Source organism: Plectrocnemia conspersa, unplaced genomic scaffold, assembly GCF_051122295.1.
Source record: "Plectrocnemia conspersa isolate PC_06_02 unplaced genomic scaffold, ASM5112229v1 ptg000009l, whole genome shotgun sequence".
Classification (NCBI taxonomy): domain Eukaryota; kingdom Metazoa; phylum Arthropoda; class Insecta; order Trichoptera; family Polycentropodidae; genus Plectrocnemia; species Plectrocnemia conspersa.
Genome location: NW_028277173.1, coordinates 18,491,256 through 18,504,426, shown reverse-complemented (window position 1 = coordinate 18,504,426; position 13,171 = coordinate 18,491,256). Strand labels below are relative to the sequence as shown.

The following is a 13,171-nucleotide window of genomic DNA, read 5'->3' as shown; positions in this document are numbered from 1 at the left end:
CCTTTATATGCGAAACCATTGTGATATAATAATTGCTGCGTAATACAATGAGTATTTTTTCGTCGCGTGTCTCGAAGATCATACATAAATAAAGGTACTAGAAACAGTTTGTAACGTTAATTAACGCTTTTCAAATTCTTTAGCTTTCTTTATTTTATCCATTGCTTTACACTTAGTTTGGCAAAGCACATTTGTTCGATTGTCGCCTTTTACTAGAGAATTATATAAAGTTTCCTAGTCTAAAGAGCTTATTGCGAATCAATTAAATGACAGTTACGTCAGAATAGCACTGAAACGACAAGCTAGCTAAAAGAATAACAATTAAATATTAATTTTCCTGTATTTTTTTGACAAATCATAACCAAAAGATAGCTCCACTATTTTGCCCACGGACATGTCTCAAAAAATGTATACTGCTGTGTATGAAAACAAAGAGAGATAGAAAAGTTGCATATATTATATAACTATGGAAAATCAGCATATTATGATTTATGACCGTATAATATCTTTCAAGTAACTATATTTTCTGATTTTTTATTGTATGTAAATAATATTATTCATAAATCATAAAAACGTAGTGAGCCTAAACATTAATTAAAAAAATAAATATGAGACGTTGACTTGCAGTGCGATTTTTTTAGATATTCTACTTAAGATGAGATGAAAATTCAATTATCTACGCAATGTGAACTTTTGAGATATTTAACATAAATTTTTTTTTAATTAGCTACTATTTCTTTAATGAATGTTTTTAAGCTTGAAAATTGGTGTTTAAGAAATAAACTATTATGTTCTTCGAAGAAATTTACTAGATTTAATTAGCCGCAAATATAATATATTGAATATTTTTCTGTGTACTCCTCATAAAGAGGATCTTGTTATGGCTTTTTTTGGTATTACCATTCAGATATAATTCTAGGATATGATGTATTGTATTTAACATCAAATAAAATTATCTGAAAACTACTAAATTTTTTTTATGATATTTTTTTTGTATCTAAAAAATTTAAGTTTCGCCACTGACCTTGTGTTCGTATTAAAAATAAAAATGATAAAGCGCTTTAACATATTAGGATTAAATGTAAAATGATGCTAATCTACGTGATAGACGTTCAACGTGAAATTAGGTCAGACAACCTGACATGTCAGACACGATGGGATACTCCATCACGTGACAATTTACGCTTTCCCACCTCGTCGATGAGGTCATACTTTCTCGTTAGTCTGGCATTATTTTCACGTTCTCCCCTGTGTTCATGAATACGGAGGGTTTATTTGGTTGGCACAATTTCATTGCTAAAGATAACATATGTACATTAACATATAAGTATGTACCTCTAATTCTACAGACATCAAAATTGATACCGGATTCGATTGACAGCAGCGGAAACAAATCATATTATAATATCAATAAAAATACTGATTCATGCTGTCGGAAACATCTATATTCGAATAAAAACAAATATTCAATTTCTAGATTGGTTTGAGAAATATATTTATACAGTTGAAAACTTAGAATAATATAATACTATAACCTAAATTGTACTTTGTTAATATAATACGAATAACAACGTACTCTCTAGCAAGATTTTTTTTTAAGTTAGGAAACGTTCGTTCTCTCATTATGGGACAATCCGTGAGCGTTGCATTGCTTTATTTATTTATGACTTTCTAAGAACCAATTTTTTTTCTCATCAGGGATATACAAACAATCATGACATTCAATAAACAGTGTAAAAGCACTTGCAAGGAGGACCTGAACAAAGTTGAATGGTCGGTAGCAAATACAAGGGAATGTGTTTTATATCTCTATTGACAGGTACCTGAACTCTCGAACGCACATTATATATAAATTATACTATTGCCAATTCTACCCATTTTTCAACCATCGTACGATGATAGCTTAACTAAATATTTATTAGACAATAAAAAATTGTCAGTTTCCGCCCCTAATCATCGTCAATCGAGAACTGGAACGGACGATGAACTCCCTGTAATTTTGAAATATATATAAGCTCAAACATGGCCGTACTGAACTTCCATCAATAATTTAATCCAAAACTACCATTTAGCTTTCGACTTTCGATAAGTGAGACTTCAGCCAAACTCGCACACAGTATTTCGACTGAAACGGCCATTAAAAACCCAAAATAGCAGCCACTCGACATTTATACTTATTTAGATCAAGTCAAGTTAAACAGTCCTTGGAATCCAAAGAGTTCAACCCGATCTTCGAAGGTGATTTTGAGACTGTGTAGCGCAAAACCACGATAATAAACAAATATACGCATATGCACATACTTACTCAAATTGTACGGCTAATTTCAAAGCTGTTGTGAATTTTAAAATAATTTATTATTAAGAACTTATCTATAAAAAATACCGATACGCACATTGTTTCTACTATTTTATTATATGATGTTATTAATGACGCATTATTTACATTTTTATTAGGCATCTCAATGCTGAATTATAATAAAATATAGCTAAAAACCTCTCCTGAAAAACATCGAATAATACGCGCTCATAATCGCATGTTTCTCGCTCATAAGGAGGTAGCCATAATAAGCATTTATTAATGTAAGACACGTCACCTCTCTCTTGATTCCATGAGCGATCGATTGAAATTGGTTCTAGTATTTTTTATATTATATTATACAGGAGTATTGTTTTTTTGATTAAGCATCAGATAGGTTTAGATATTTATCTTTATTAGAGAAATTTTGATTTGTAATATGGCAATAAAATATAGCTGAAAACCTCTCCTGAAAAATATATAATAAATAAACTTTATGAAACGAGAATACTTAGATCATGATTTAAAAAACTGCTGTCGAATCTTAAAATAATTGTAATGCAATGACTATTCTATGCTAAAAATCCATACTTAATAATAATTTATATTATTTTTTGTGCATATTATATAATTTTAAATCCTGGAAGTCTTCAAAATATTAGGTAATACGTTTTGCTGAAATTTCGGTTGACAAATGCTTGATAAACACGCATTTGGGGAAATGCACGCGATGAAACCAATTCTATACGTTATGGTTACAAGAAAAAGTGTTTACTAAAATTAAATAATAACTTTAAATACTATGATTAAAAAATATTCTAAAAATACTTTAGTTCTGTAAAAGTGGTGAGAAAATATAAAATAATATTTATTCAATTATGTATAATATTGTAATGAGATTTTTTTAAACTATTATAACTAACGTACTAATTTCTACCGACAGATACCTGAACTCTCGAACGCACATTACATATAAATTACACCATTACCAATTCTACCCATTTTTAATAATCGTATACTATTAAACCTAATGTACTAATTTATTTAAAAGAGGGATGGAACTTTGGTTCGCTGATATCTGAACACAGGCGCTTTATTTAATCACAAAATACATTTTAATAATATATGCATATAAAAGAAACACTAATAAAACAAGCCACTATTGGCCTGGTTTACGGAGCACATTATCTGAGGCCGCATGCCCTTAGTGACGCGCCACCTAGGGGCTGTTGTTAAAAGGGTACGTTTCGATTGACCAAAGTTGAAAGTTCGGCGGAAAGTTTTAAATGGGGGTCCGACAGTCCAAAGGTTAGAGAAACTCTGGTGTCAGGGTAAGAAAACTGAGTGCGCTCTCCTCACTGTTCTGGTCGTAGACGTAAATTCAACCGTCTGACGTGGGCAAAAACTCTAGACGTTCCGATGCTTGGCAAAAAAAGTGGCCTTTTCAAAAGCATTCAGAAACGTGTCAAACAGAAGCTAATGATTTATATAATTTTTAGAAAGACTTTAAACAAAGGTGACTAGATTTTTAAGATATCAGAGGACACTAAAAATAAAAAATGACATTTCGAAAATCATTGTTCAAAAAAGATATTTCTGCGGGAGCTAAAAAAATGATTATCACAGAATTTTTTGTTCAAAAACTCGAAAACTTTTGTCCGGGAGGATAAAGGAGGACAGATCGTTACTGGAGCAAAAAAATGGTATTTCGGAAATTTTAAATTTTTGCTTAAAGGCCATTTTGTTTTTTTTTGAACAGGACAAATTGTTGCCAAAATTAAAAAAAGCTCATTTTGATTTTTTTTCTTCAAGAAGTACAACATTTTTGAGGAAGTATCCTCAAAAATGTTGTGCCTAATATAACTAATCTTTCACAAAAAGCAGTTTTAAAGTGGTTTCAAGAAACGTAGGAAAGTATTTAAAAAGTTGCCACACAGAAATTATTTCTATTATTAATATTTTAATTAATCAAGCCGCGCCAGAAAAAAAATCCTGTTTTTTATTATTAATTTGTGTTTGCTAGACTCTTATGGTGCATCAGATTCACAATCACGTATTTAACGTACCGTATACACATTTTTACGAATGTCACGCTACGTGAACAGTAAAGACATACTAGGGTCACAAGAGGTTGAATTCGCCACGTGTGAACTCCTTTTTTGCTGCACTTTGTTTCTACAGGTTTGATCAATATAATAATAAAACGACTCTCCTGTGAATATTCTGCGCTTTTTAAAAGAAAAAACGAGACAGTGAGTACTTGTAACTGTTTTACCGTTACTATTGGCGAGCGCCAAGAACGACTGAAAGTGGGTCAAAATTATGTAGCGGGTTAATAAATAATTAATATATTTTTTATATTTAAAATACTTTTTGCTCTCATTGAAAAATTATAATGTTTATATTATTAAAATAAACATTTAGGTATTCAAAGCCAAAGTTTTAACTTATAATATTTATAATTTGAGTTTATAGTACCATCTATGTGTAGAAGTAAAAACATTTAAGAAAATAACTTGATTTTTGTAATAAATATCAAACCAAATCTAAATAGTACAATATATCTCTTGTTCATAAAGATTAGTATATCAATTTAATTAAGCATATTTAATTAAACGGTTTTATTTTATGTACATTAGTTTTTACTGAGAGCTTCGCCACCATTTTGTTTCCAACTATATTATTTTTGACCATGTAGTTTTACTAATAAATATGTCCCATTAGTAGCAAAGCTCAAGAAAGTAAATCATGTACATTTTAATTGGAAGCTAGATAGCTGAAAATGACGCATTTGCCAGGATAATCATATCACTCACAGGAACTTCATTTGAGGGGAGGGGGCAAGTGGGAGCATTTGCCCACACCTCTTAAATTTGGCCAGAAAAATTCATGTCATTCATTCCAATACTATGAATCTTAATTAAGTCATAATATTAAAAAGACAACCACTGACTGGCAAACCTTTGTCCATTCCCCCTGAAAAAATATAAAATAACGTCCCTGATTCTAAACCTCATTCTCGAGTTATCCCTCAAATAAAATCTAAAAACGAAATTATCCCGAAAATATTTTTTTAAATATATAATTTTCGTGAAATCATATCCGAATACAATTTCACTGGTAAATATATATTTTTACCATTAAAAATATAATTTATCTGACAGGTGCTAATAAAATTATATGATTACAACTTTTCCACCAATATTACTACGGACTTCCGATATGAGAGTATTGGTCAAAGTGTTTTTAAACCAAATTTTGATTAGCAATTATTACTTCTCATAAGTTAAAAATTCACGACAAAAGCAACAAAATCGAGTCGGCGTTGACATAGTGGGAACGCTCGGTATTGAGCGTTTCTACTGTAACGGCGATGGCACGATTTTATTGCTTTTGATATGGATTTTTGACTTCTGAGAAGGGATAATTGTTTTTTGCGCTCTCCTATTCGTCAAAATTCAGTTTAGATATGCATCATTAAATTCTCACTTATTTCAAGTCGTAATATGAACGCTAGGTAACCGAGCGCTTTTTCTGCGATGGAAACTTTTTATTTCATTTGACGTGGATTATAGACAGGGGCCCCCTTGATTTAGCTAGAACAATGCATGTCATTTAATGAAATACTATGAATCTTAATGAAATGAAAATATTAAAAAAAACAACCACTGACTGAACAACTTTTGACCCTCCCCTGAAAAAGCTTAAAGTAAGTACCTGCAGACTCACCTCTATTGATGAGAGGATGAAGAAGAGTGCAGCATTTATCTGTTGAAAGGATGAGACAATTCAAACTTATAAGCTCTGAGTACATCGGTAGAGGACATACAGCTGAACTATTACATTTTCTTATAAAAAATAATAATAAAACAACTAATAGGAAATGGATATATTTGGATTGTGAAGGAGGTAAAATTGATAAATAAAATTTTCGAATTAATTTCTAATAGTATATTTTAATAAGATCTAACAACCTAAATTTAACTCAAAATTGCTGATTGAGGCATAAGTAAATCTTCATTCTTATCAAATATTTCTTCGACTGTTTTGATTGAGTCGATAACATGATTTAGAGTCCAGTGTTTTTTAAGAAGAGCATGCTCTATTGTAAATTTGCCATGTCTTATACACTGTACTAAAGTGCAATGAGCGCATGTATGTAATTGCATTCCAATATCGTGAATTAGAGTGTGAAGATATTTTTCGTATTCGTTAACTGATTGTACTTCTAAAACATAAAAAAATTATATGTTTAGAAATTGACAAAATTAATATTCCATTTATTGTATTAAGTAAAGTTATAAATGCTCATACCAATAATAAAATCAGGCGGATTAAAATAGACACATTTTATTCCGTAAAGAATTGGTAAATCTTTTGAAGCAGGTCGCATAGGTCCTTGTACGGCTAATTCATAAGCGGCTTGACTCTGCATATCAAGACCAGACATCCTAAAGATAATTTAATTAAAATTATTTAAATCATAACTTTAATTATAATTAGTAAAATCATATTAAATTATTTAAATCTTTGGAAGTCCAAGCATTCGGTTTCAGTTTCAACCTAAACATGAACTTTTAATTTATAAACTTTTTTATTTTTCAGTTTGTCTCTATCAAATTCTGATCTGAATAAGAAGTTATTCTAGTCTTCTCTTTTGTGCCGACGATCGTGTGCAAACTGATCATCGATGTTAAGTCTACAAGATTTTCATGAAACTTTGCTACAGAGAAGCTTTTTAAACTAACATAAATTCGAAAATCAAAGACAATGATTTTAATATATACATAAAGAAGAGTAGTGATTGATTTTCGAATTTACGAGCAAGGCTTGTAGTGCTATGGGTTGTAGTGAATTTTCAATACCGGTATTGACATTAATATTATTTTAATTAATTTACCGAAATGACCGAGTACCGCTCGCATGATTCACCATGTTTATTGATAAGCAAAATCAAATCTTCGAATACTCCGGCAACTATTTTTTCGATATATTAAATATTTTAATTATAAATTATTATATTTTAATAAAACATTTTCATTAATTAAAAAAAAAATTTTTCGAAAATACAGGTCCAAAATCTTTCTACTTTTGGAACAATAAATCTAGGACAATACTGTCGTTGACAAAATATCGTCTTTGATCGACCGCTTCTGGATGCCTTCTAAATTTTTATACCAGGAGCCAAGTACCACACAATTTATTTCTAATCATTACTCATTATTTTTTGTCAGTTACGATTATTAGAAAGGAGTGCGTAGAAAATTGTAAATCTGTTTGTACAAAATATAACATATTTTAAAAAAAAAATATAGATTTATATGATTAATGATTGTAATATTTATATGATTGAAGTGTGATTTATAAATAATATTTAAATTATTGCACATTTATCATTTATTTTAGAATATCGTAATCATATATATTTTCGAAAGATTTATCTCTCATTTACTTATTTATTTCTAATCATGTTAAAAGTAACATTTATTAAATTTTGAATTATAAACGTTTATGTAAATATTATAGAATAAAAAATACGTAAATACTGCAAAATCCTTTTAGTCCCAGACAATTTAGCCTATGCGAATTTTATTTTTAAAATCATTGATTTGAATTTTTAGGATAATTATGTTATGTGTTGTAATAAAAAGCAATAATATTTAGTTGTTACAACAATAAAAAAATATTATTATTTTTATTTTCATTTACTTAAAAAATTAAAGATAAATCAAGTTTGAAGTAAAAAAACTCCAGTCAACATGTTTTAATTATTACATACTTATTTTAAATACAATATATCGTTTAGTACAACCTATCTTTAGTTGGTAACAGAAAAAAAATAACATTGCATTATTTTTCAAGCAAAAAGTTTTCTTTAAAAAAGAACATAACATTTCGCGTAAATTTTTCAAATACTTTATATTTAAATATACTTATTGAGAATTAATTATTGCTAATATTTAACACCTATGTTTAGTGAAGCATATTCTATGGACTATTTGGGTGAAAATCTGTTTGAATTAAAAATGCCCAAAGAGTAAAAAGAATTTTGTGTATGCAATACCTGCTTTTGTTTTCCCTTCATCAGCCATCCCTATCATAAAAAGGGATCATGAGGCTGTGGTCACGGTCATTTCTCTGTTAGATAACGGAATTACTGAGACCTGCTAGGTACCGTTAGACTTGCCTGAGATTAAGTAAATGTATTCTTTTTATCTCGACACATTGCGCATATCGTACAAAAATATCGAACATGTAAATTTAAATAATGAAAATCAGCCGGTGGGATTTTTACGCATAGATAGGGTGGGCCGATATTTCAGCCCTCTGGGACTAAAAGGGATAATATTATTCTACTTTGATATCCTACCCCGACAAACCAACTTAGGTTAATCTTCTACAATGAGCATCATCTTATTCTTCACTTTTGCTTTCAAGCAATATGGGTATTATCATTTTCGAAGTTCTAGGCAATGGAGATATCGCTTTCAACAATAAGATACACGGAAAAAATGAGATTATATTTGGTACTACCGTTACCTTATTTTGTAATACCGGTAGTACCGAAGGGCAATTTTTGCCCGAATACTGGTACTACTGGTATTGTAATCACACCATTCAACTATCGCTACTTTAAACTATTTTCGTTCAAGAAAATATTAAGTTAATTTAAAATATAAAAGCACAATGTAATAGTGCTAGAATGGGTCTCCAAAAAAAATGACATTATGAATCTCAAGTGTATTCTTTCATTGATTTTTGCAAAAAAGACAGAGCAAATACACATAATTTTATTTATTCAGTACACTTGATATTTTATTATCAAAAATAATGTAATAGAACTGAATGTAGCTAATTATAAAAGATAAATTAATATGATGTTACTTACTCATACATTTTCCTTTGATGCATCATTTGCATATATCTTACTACTCTATCCATTTTATCTGCAGTCACATGTTTGTATGTGGCTTTCTCAGCAACTCTTCCATGTTTAAAGAATGTACTAGTTGCTTTTCCTAGAATTCCGTGCACTTTATAAGCTCTTGTTAACCTTGCAAGGTTAAGATTTATCGCTTGTTTTGTACCACTATTTATACCCATCACTGAAAATATGTGCAATTAAAAAATCAATTAAAAAATATTTATTTATTACATAAAATAGTAAACAATATATTTACTCATCACGCCACTTGTGTTACGACTGAGGTGAGTTGCATAATTCGATCTGAAGATATCCGCTTTATACATAGGTCCGATAACTAGATGATGATCAGCGTAATTGGTTTTAATTTCGACTTCCATAGGTCCATTTGTAGGTCCTGTGATTTCTACTCTTGAACCCAAACGGTTTACATGTAAATCGTTTAATTCTGAAATATTATATGAACCAGATATATATTTTTATATTTTTTTATTATTTAAAATAATAACACTCACCTCTACAGAGATTATTGAGAATTGCTTTTTGAACAAACCTCACATTAATACCCGATGGTTTATAAATACATGCCACACCATTCAACGCTCGGAATGCGGCAATAGCTGTTTTTGAAATAGCCATTATTCACTTGAAAAAAACAATTTCAATAATTACTACCATATAAATAAAATAAGTGTTTAACTGCAATTAAAAAGCAAAGATTACCGTATATAGATTAACATATAATGTTTACCAAACAACCATAATCACGCTAATCAAACAATTTAGTGACACAAAGTAAATTTATAGGTTATAAACATCAAAGCACCCGTCAAAGTTTGGCCTAAGAACCACAATATACGACTTTGAATCCTAACTTAAATACACCTCAGGCGCATGTGCGACAAGTTAAAGTTATAAATACATAATACAAAAAAATATTGTAACCACTTTGTAATTGCTGAAGTAATTGTAATAGCATTTGATCCTTGAATATCTAACATAATAAATAAAGTATATTTAATTAAAATTGTAATAACATAAATTTAACATAAAAACAAACTCGTGAGCAACATAGGGTAATACTGAATATCGTGACAGTTTTTAATTACAATATGTTGTGTTCAATAAAATAATAAAATATTTTTAACATACGTAATTATTTAAAATATTTTTTGCTTTAGTAATTTTATGCTATGTATTGCTATATTAAGTTAAAATATTTTTTTCTGGAAAAAAAAATGTAATTAGTTTATAATACGCGTAGTTATTTTACAATGCACGTGTATTTAATTATATTTAGATCTGTAAAAAAAACCAATGCCTGACAGTAGGAAACGAATTTTTAGATGTATTGTATATATTTCATAGTATAATTAAATTTTACTTTATAAGAGAGAAGAAGTTAAACCCCTTTGCTGGTGGCAGTGGCCTTGCTAGGTTATGTGCTGCCCGGGGCGATCCTTGAAATTGCCGCTCCTCCCATACATTTTAAAAAAAAAAACTGAAATTTAAGATAATCCGTCACAGACGGTCTTTTGCCCACTGCCCAATTTTGCTACATACCTTTCACATATTATATGCATATTATTTATTCTTGTATGTTATATTTGTTTTCTTATTTAAACCAGGTGTTTTATAATACAATAAAAATATAATAAAATAATGAATTGACAAATTATCATTATTATTAACTTTAAATAACACAATAAAATGCAATATATTATGGGGGCCAATATAGATTTGTTATGGCCAAAACTGGTCGGTGCTGGAGTGGCATTGCGTGGCGGTTTTTCTCTCTCTACCGACAAGCTTGTAAGGGTTCGGACGCGTGCCGTCGCGCGTCCGCCCCATTTTGTAATGTAAACAAACCGTAATCATCAAATAAATATTACTGCAGCGGCTCAATCTGTGTCTCATTGCCACCCGTCACCAACACAACCCCGAAATTGGTGGCCCCGACGTGATCCTGAGCACGCACATGGAGTCAGACGCAAAATGGCAGACGCAGACGCTGCTGCAGTACAAAAAGCCGAGCCGCTGCAAACTCACTTGCTGTCACCCCGCCGGAGCTTTCCTGGATCCGGACTCGAGCTCGTGGACCACCAAGATGATGGGCCTGCGCCCCCGACCATGTGCCGCCATCGTCAGCCACCGTCGCCGCTGACAGCCGCCGCCGCCGACCACGTGACCCAGGAAGCATCCGGCGCCACCACGAGCCTCCAGCGAGAAGCCACCGAAGTGCTGCCGTAGACCAGGCTCGAGTGGACCACGCGTGACCCGTCACGCACCGACGCACCACAGGCCCCCGATAAGTGATCCTGGACATGCCCGTTATTTTCGCGCCCCCTGGAGCCCTACGCGCCGCCCGGGTCTACATGTGTTCCACTCGGCTTGGAGCGAAGCATGCCGCGCGTCACTGGAGGCCACGCCGCCGCACCATACGTCACGGCTTTGCCACTTTTGTGCCACCAGCATTTAATTAACAGCAGCGCCAAGGCCCCCATACCTCCCCCTGGTTATGTTTCGCAATTGTAAATTGCTAGGGCCGGAGCCATTTGGGGGCCAATATAGATTTGTTATGGCCAAAACTGGTCGATGCTGGAGTGGCATTGCGTGGCGGTTTTTCTCTCTCTCTACCGACAAGCTTGTAAGGGTTCGGACGCGTGTCGTCGCGCGTCCGCCCCATTTTGTAATGAAAACAAACCGTAATCATCAAATAAATATTACTGCAGTGGCTCAATCTGTGTCTCATTGCCACCCGTCACAAACAGCCCCGAAAATATCAAATAGTATAAAACATGACAAAATCAATATATCATACATAGTTAAAAAACCACATTTTTTTTAAATTATAAAATTAGCCAATAAGTTATGTATTTTAGGGACGGTTGATGGTGACGGGTGGCAAATAGACACAGATTGAGCCGCTGCAATAATGTTTTATTGTAATATGAAGTTGTTTACATAGTGGAATATAGACGACGCACGGATCAGCGGGCCGGACCCGCAACCAACAGTTGTGAGTCTCACCAGGGCTGCCACTCGAGAGAAAAAAGCCGTCACGCCCGTGTTACCATCTAGAGTGCCGCCAAATTTTAGGCATAATAAAAATCTATATATAAATATAAACAGGCCTCACAATACAATTTATAAAATATTTATATTCGTATAAAAACGATAAAGCTATGTAATTAATGTAATAATAAGAATATATAAGTTATTGTTAAGTTCTTATATAAATATATATATGTTAGTGAATTCAGGGTTAGCAAACCACACTAGACCATCCTATCGTGAATATGTGTTTTAATAATTTTATTGAATTTTAATGAAACGGTGCGATTAATTTGTTCGTGTAGCGAATATTTCATCGAAACTTATTATAAACAATTTTAGTAAATACAATTATTACTGCCGAAAAATATTTTATATTTTATGTAAGATAGTTGTAATGGCGTAAAATGCACTAACATTTATTTTGTGACAGTGAAATATTATTTTTAGTTAGTAAATAATTTATAAAACGTTGTTGTCATTGAATTGTGACATGGTCAAAAAACTCGGTGCTAAGACTTGAATGTTTGACGTTTGGCTCGAGTTGTTCAGTGACGTCGTGTTAAGTGTGGCTGGCGGTAGTGCGCTTCTCTTGCTTCGTGAACTTCGCCGCTTGTTGGTGTCTCGCAGTCGCGATCGACGCCTTTGCCTTCGTAGCTCGCGCTTCCATCTTCCCAAACCGCTCGGGGCCCCCCAGCGGATATCCTCACTTTTCCAACGGTCAAGTGATCCAACTGTCAACGGACGCGTTCATCTCGATCGTTGCAACTTGTGAGTACACGCTTAGTAACCGATTGTGCTGATATCGTCTAATTGTGCAGATATTAGCTCAAATTGTGAACGAAGCGCAAACATTGCACAAAAGTAGAAATTAGTATACACATACAAAAAACGGG

At 32.2% G+C, this 13,171-nt stretch overlaps 2 protein-coding genes across 3 annotated transcripts in view; one reads left to right on the top strand and one right to left on the bottom strand.

Moving 5' to 3' along the window:
* Positions 1 to 6,232: 6,232 nt before the first annotated feature.
* On the bottom strand, positions 6,233 to 10,080 carry LOC148232129 (pseudouridylate synthase TRUB2, mitochondrial). The gene is made up of 6 exons (XM_088191667.1): positions 9,945 to 10,080; positions 9,737 to 9,866; positions 9,478 to 9,669; positions 9,186 to 9,402; positions 6,611 to 6,747; positions 6,233 to 6,524 (listed from the first exon to the last, which is right to left on the bottom strand). The coding sequence occupies exons 2-6, from the start codon at positions 9,858 to 9,860 to the stop codon at positions 6,277 to 6,279; spliced, it is 918 nt and encodes a 305-aa protein (XP_088047793.1). The 5' UTR covers positions 9,861 to 9,866; positions 9,945 to 10,080; the 3' UTR covers positions 6,233 to 6,276.
* Positions 10,081 to 12,825: 2,745 nt separating this feature from the next.
* LOC148232128 (uncharacterized) overlaps positions 12,826 to 13,171 on the top strand; it is an 84,647-nt gene continuing 84,301 nt past the window's right edge. For both annotated transcript variants that reach the window (XM_088192322.1, XM_088192321.1), the window contains exon 1: positions 12,826 to 13,046. The gene's annotated coding sequence lies outside the window, so the exon portion shown is untranslated. The remainder of the gene's footprint in view (positions 13,047 to 13,171) is intronic.

What these genes read in the sequence shown, in the direction of transcription:
- LOC148232129 (XM_088191667.1), bottom strand. Translation starts at nt 9,860, where the DNA reads ATGGCTATTTCAAAAACAGCTATTGCCGCATTCCGAGCGTTGAATGGT. An exon ending in TCTCAATAATCTCTGTAGAG is followed by an intron (nt 9,670 to 9,736) that starts GTGAGTGTTATT and finishes ATAATATTTCAG; the next exon opens with AATTAAACGATTTACATGTA. An exon ending in TCCGCCTGATTTTATTATTG is followed by an intron (nt 6,525 to 6,610) that starts GTATGAGCATTT and finishes TTTATGTTTTAG; the next exon opens with AAGTACAATCAGTTAACGAA.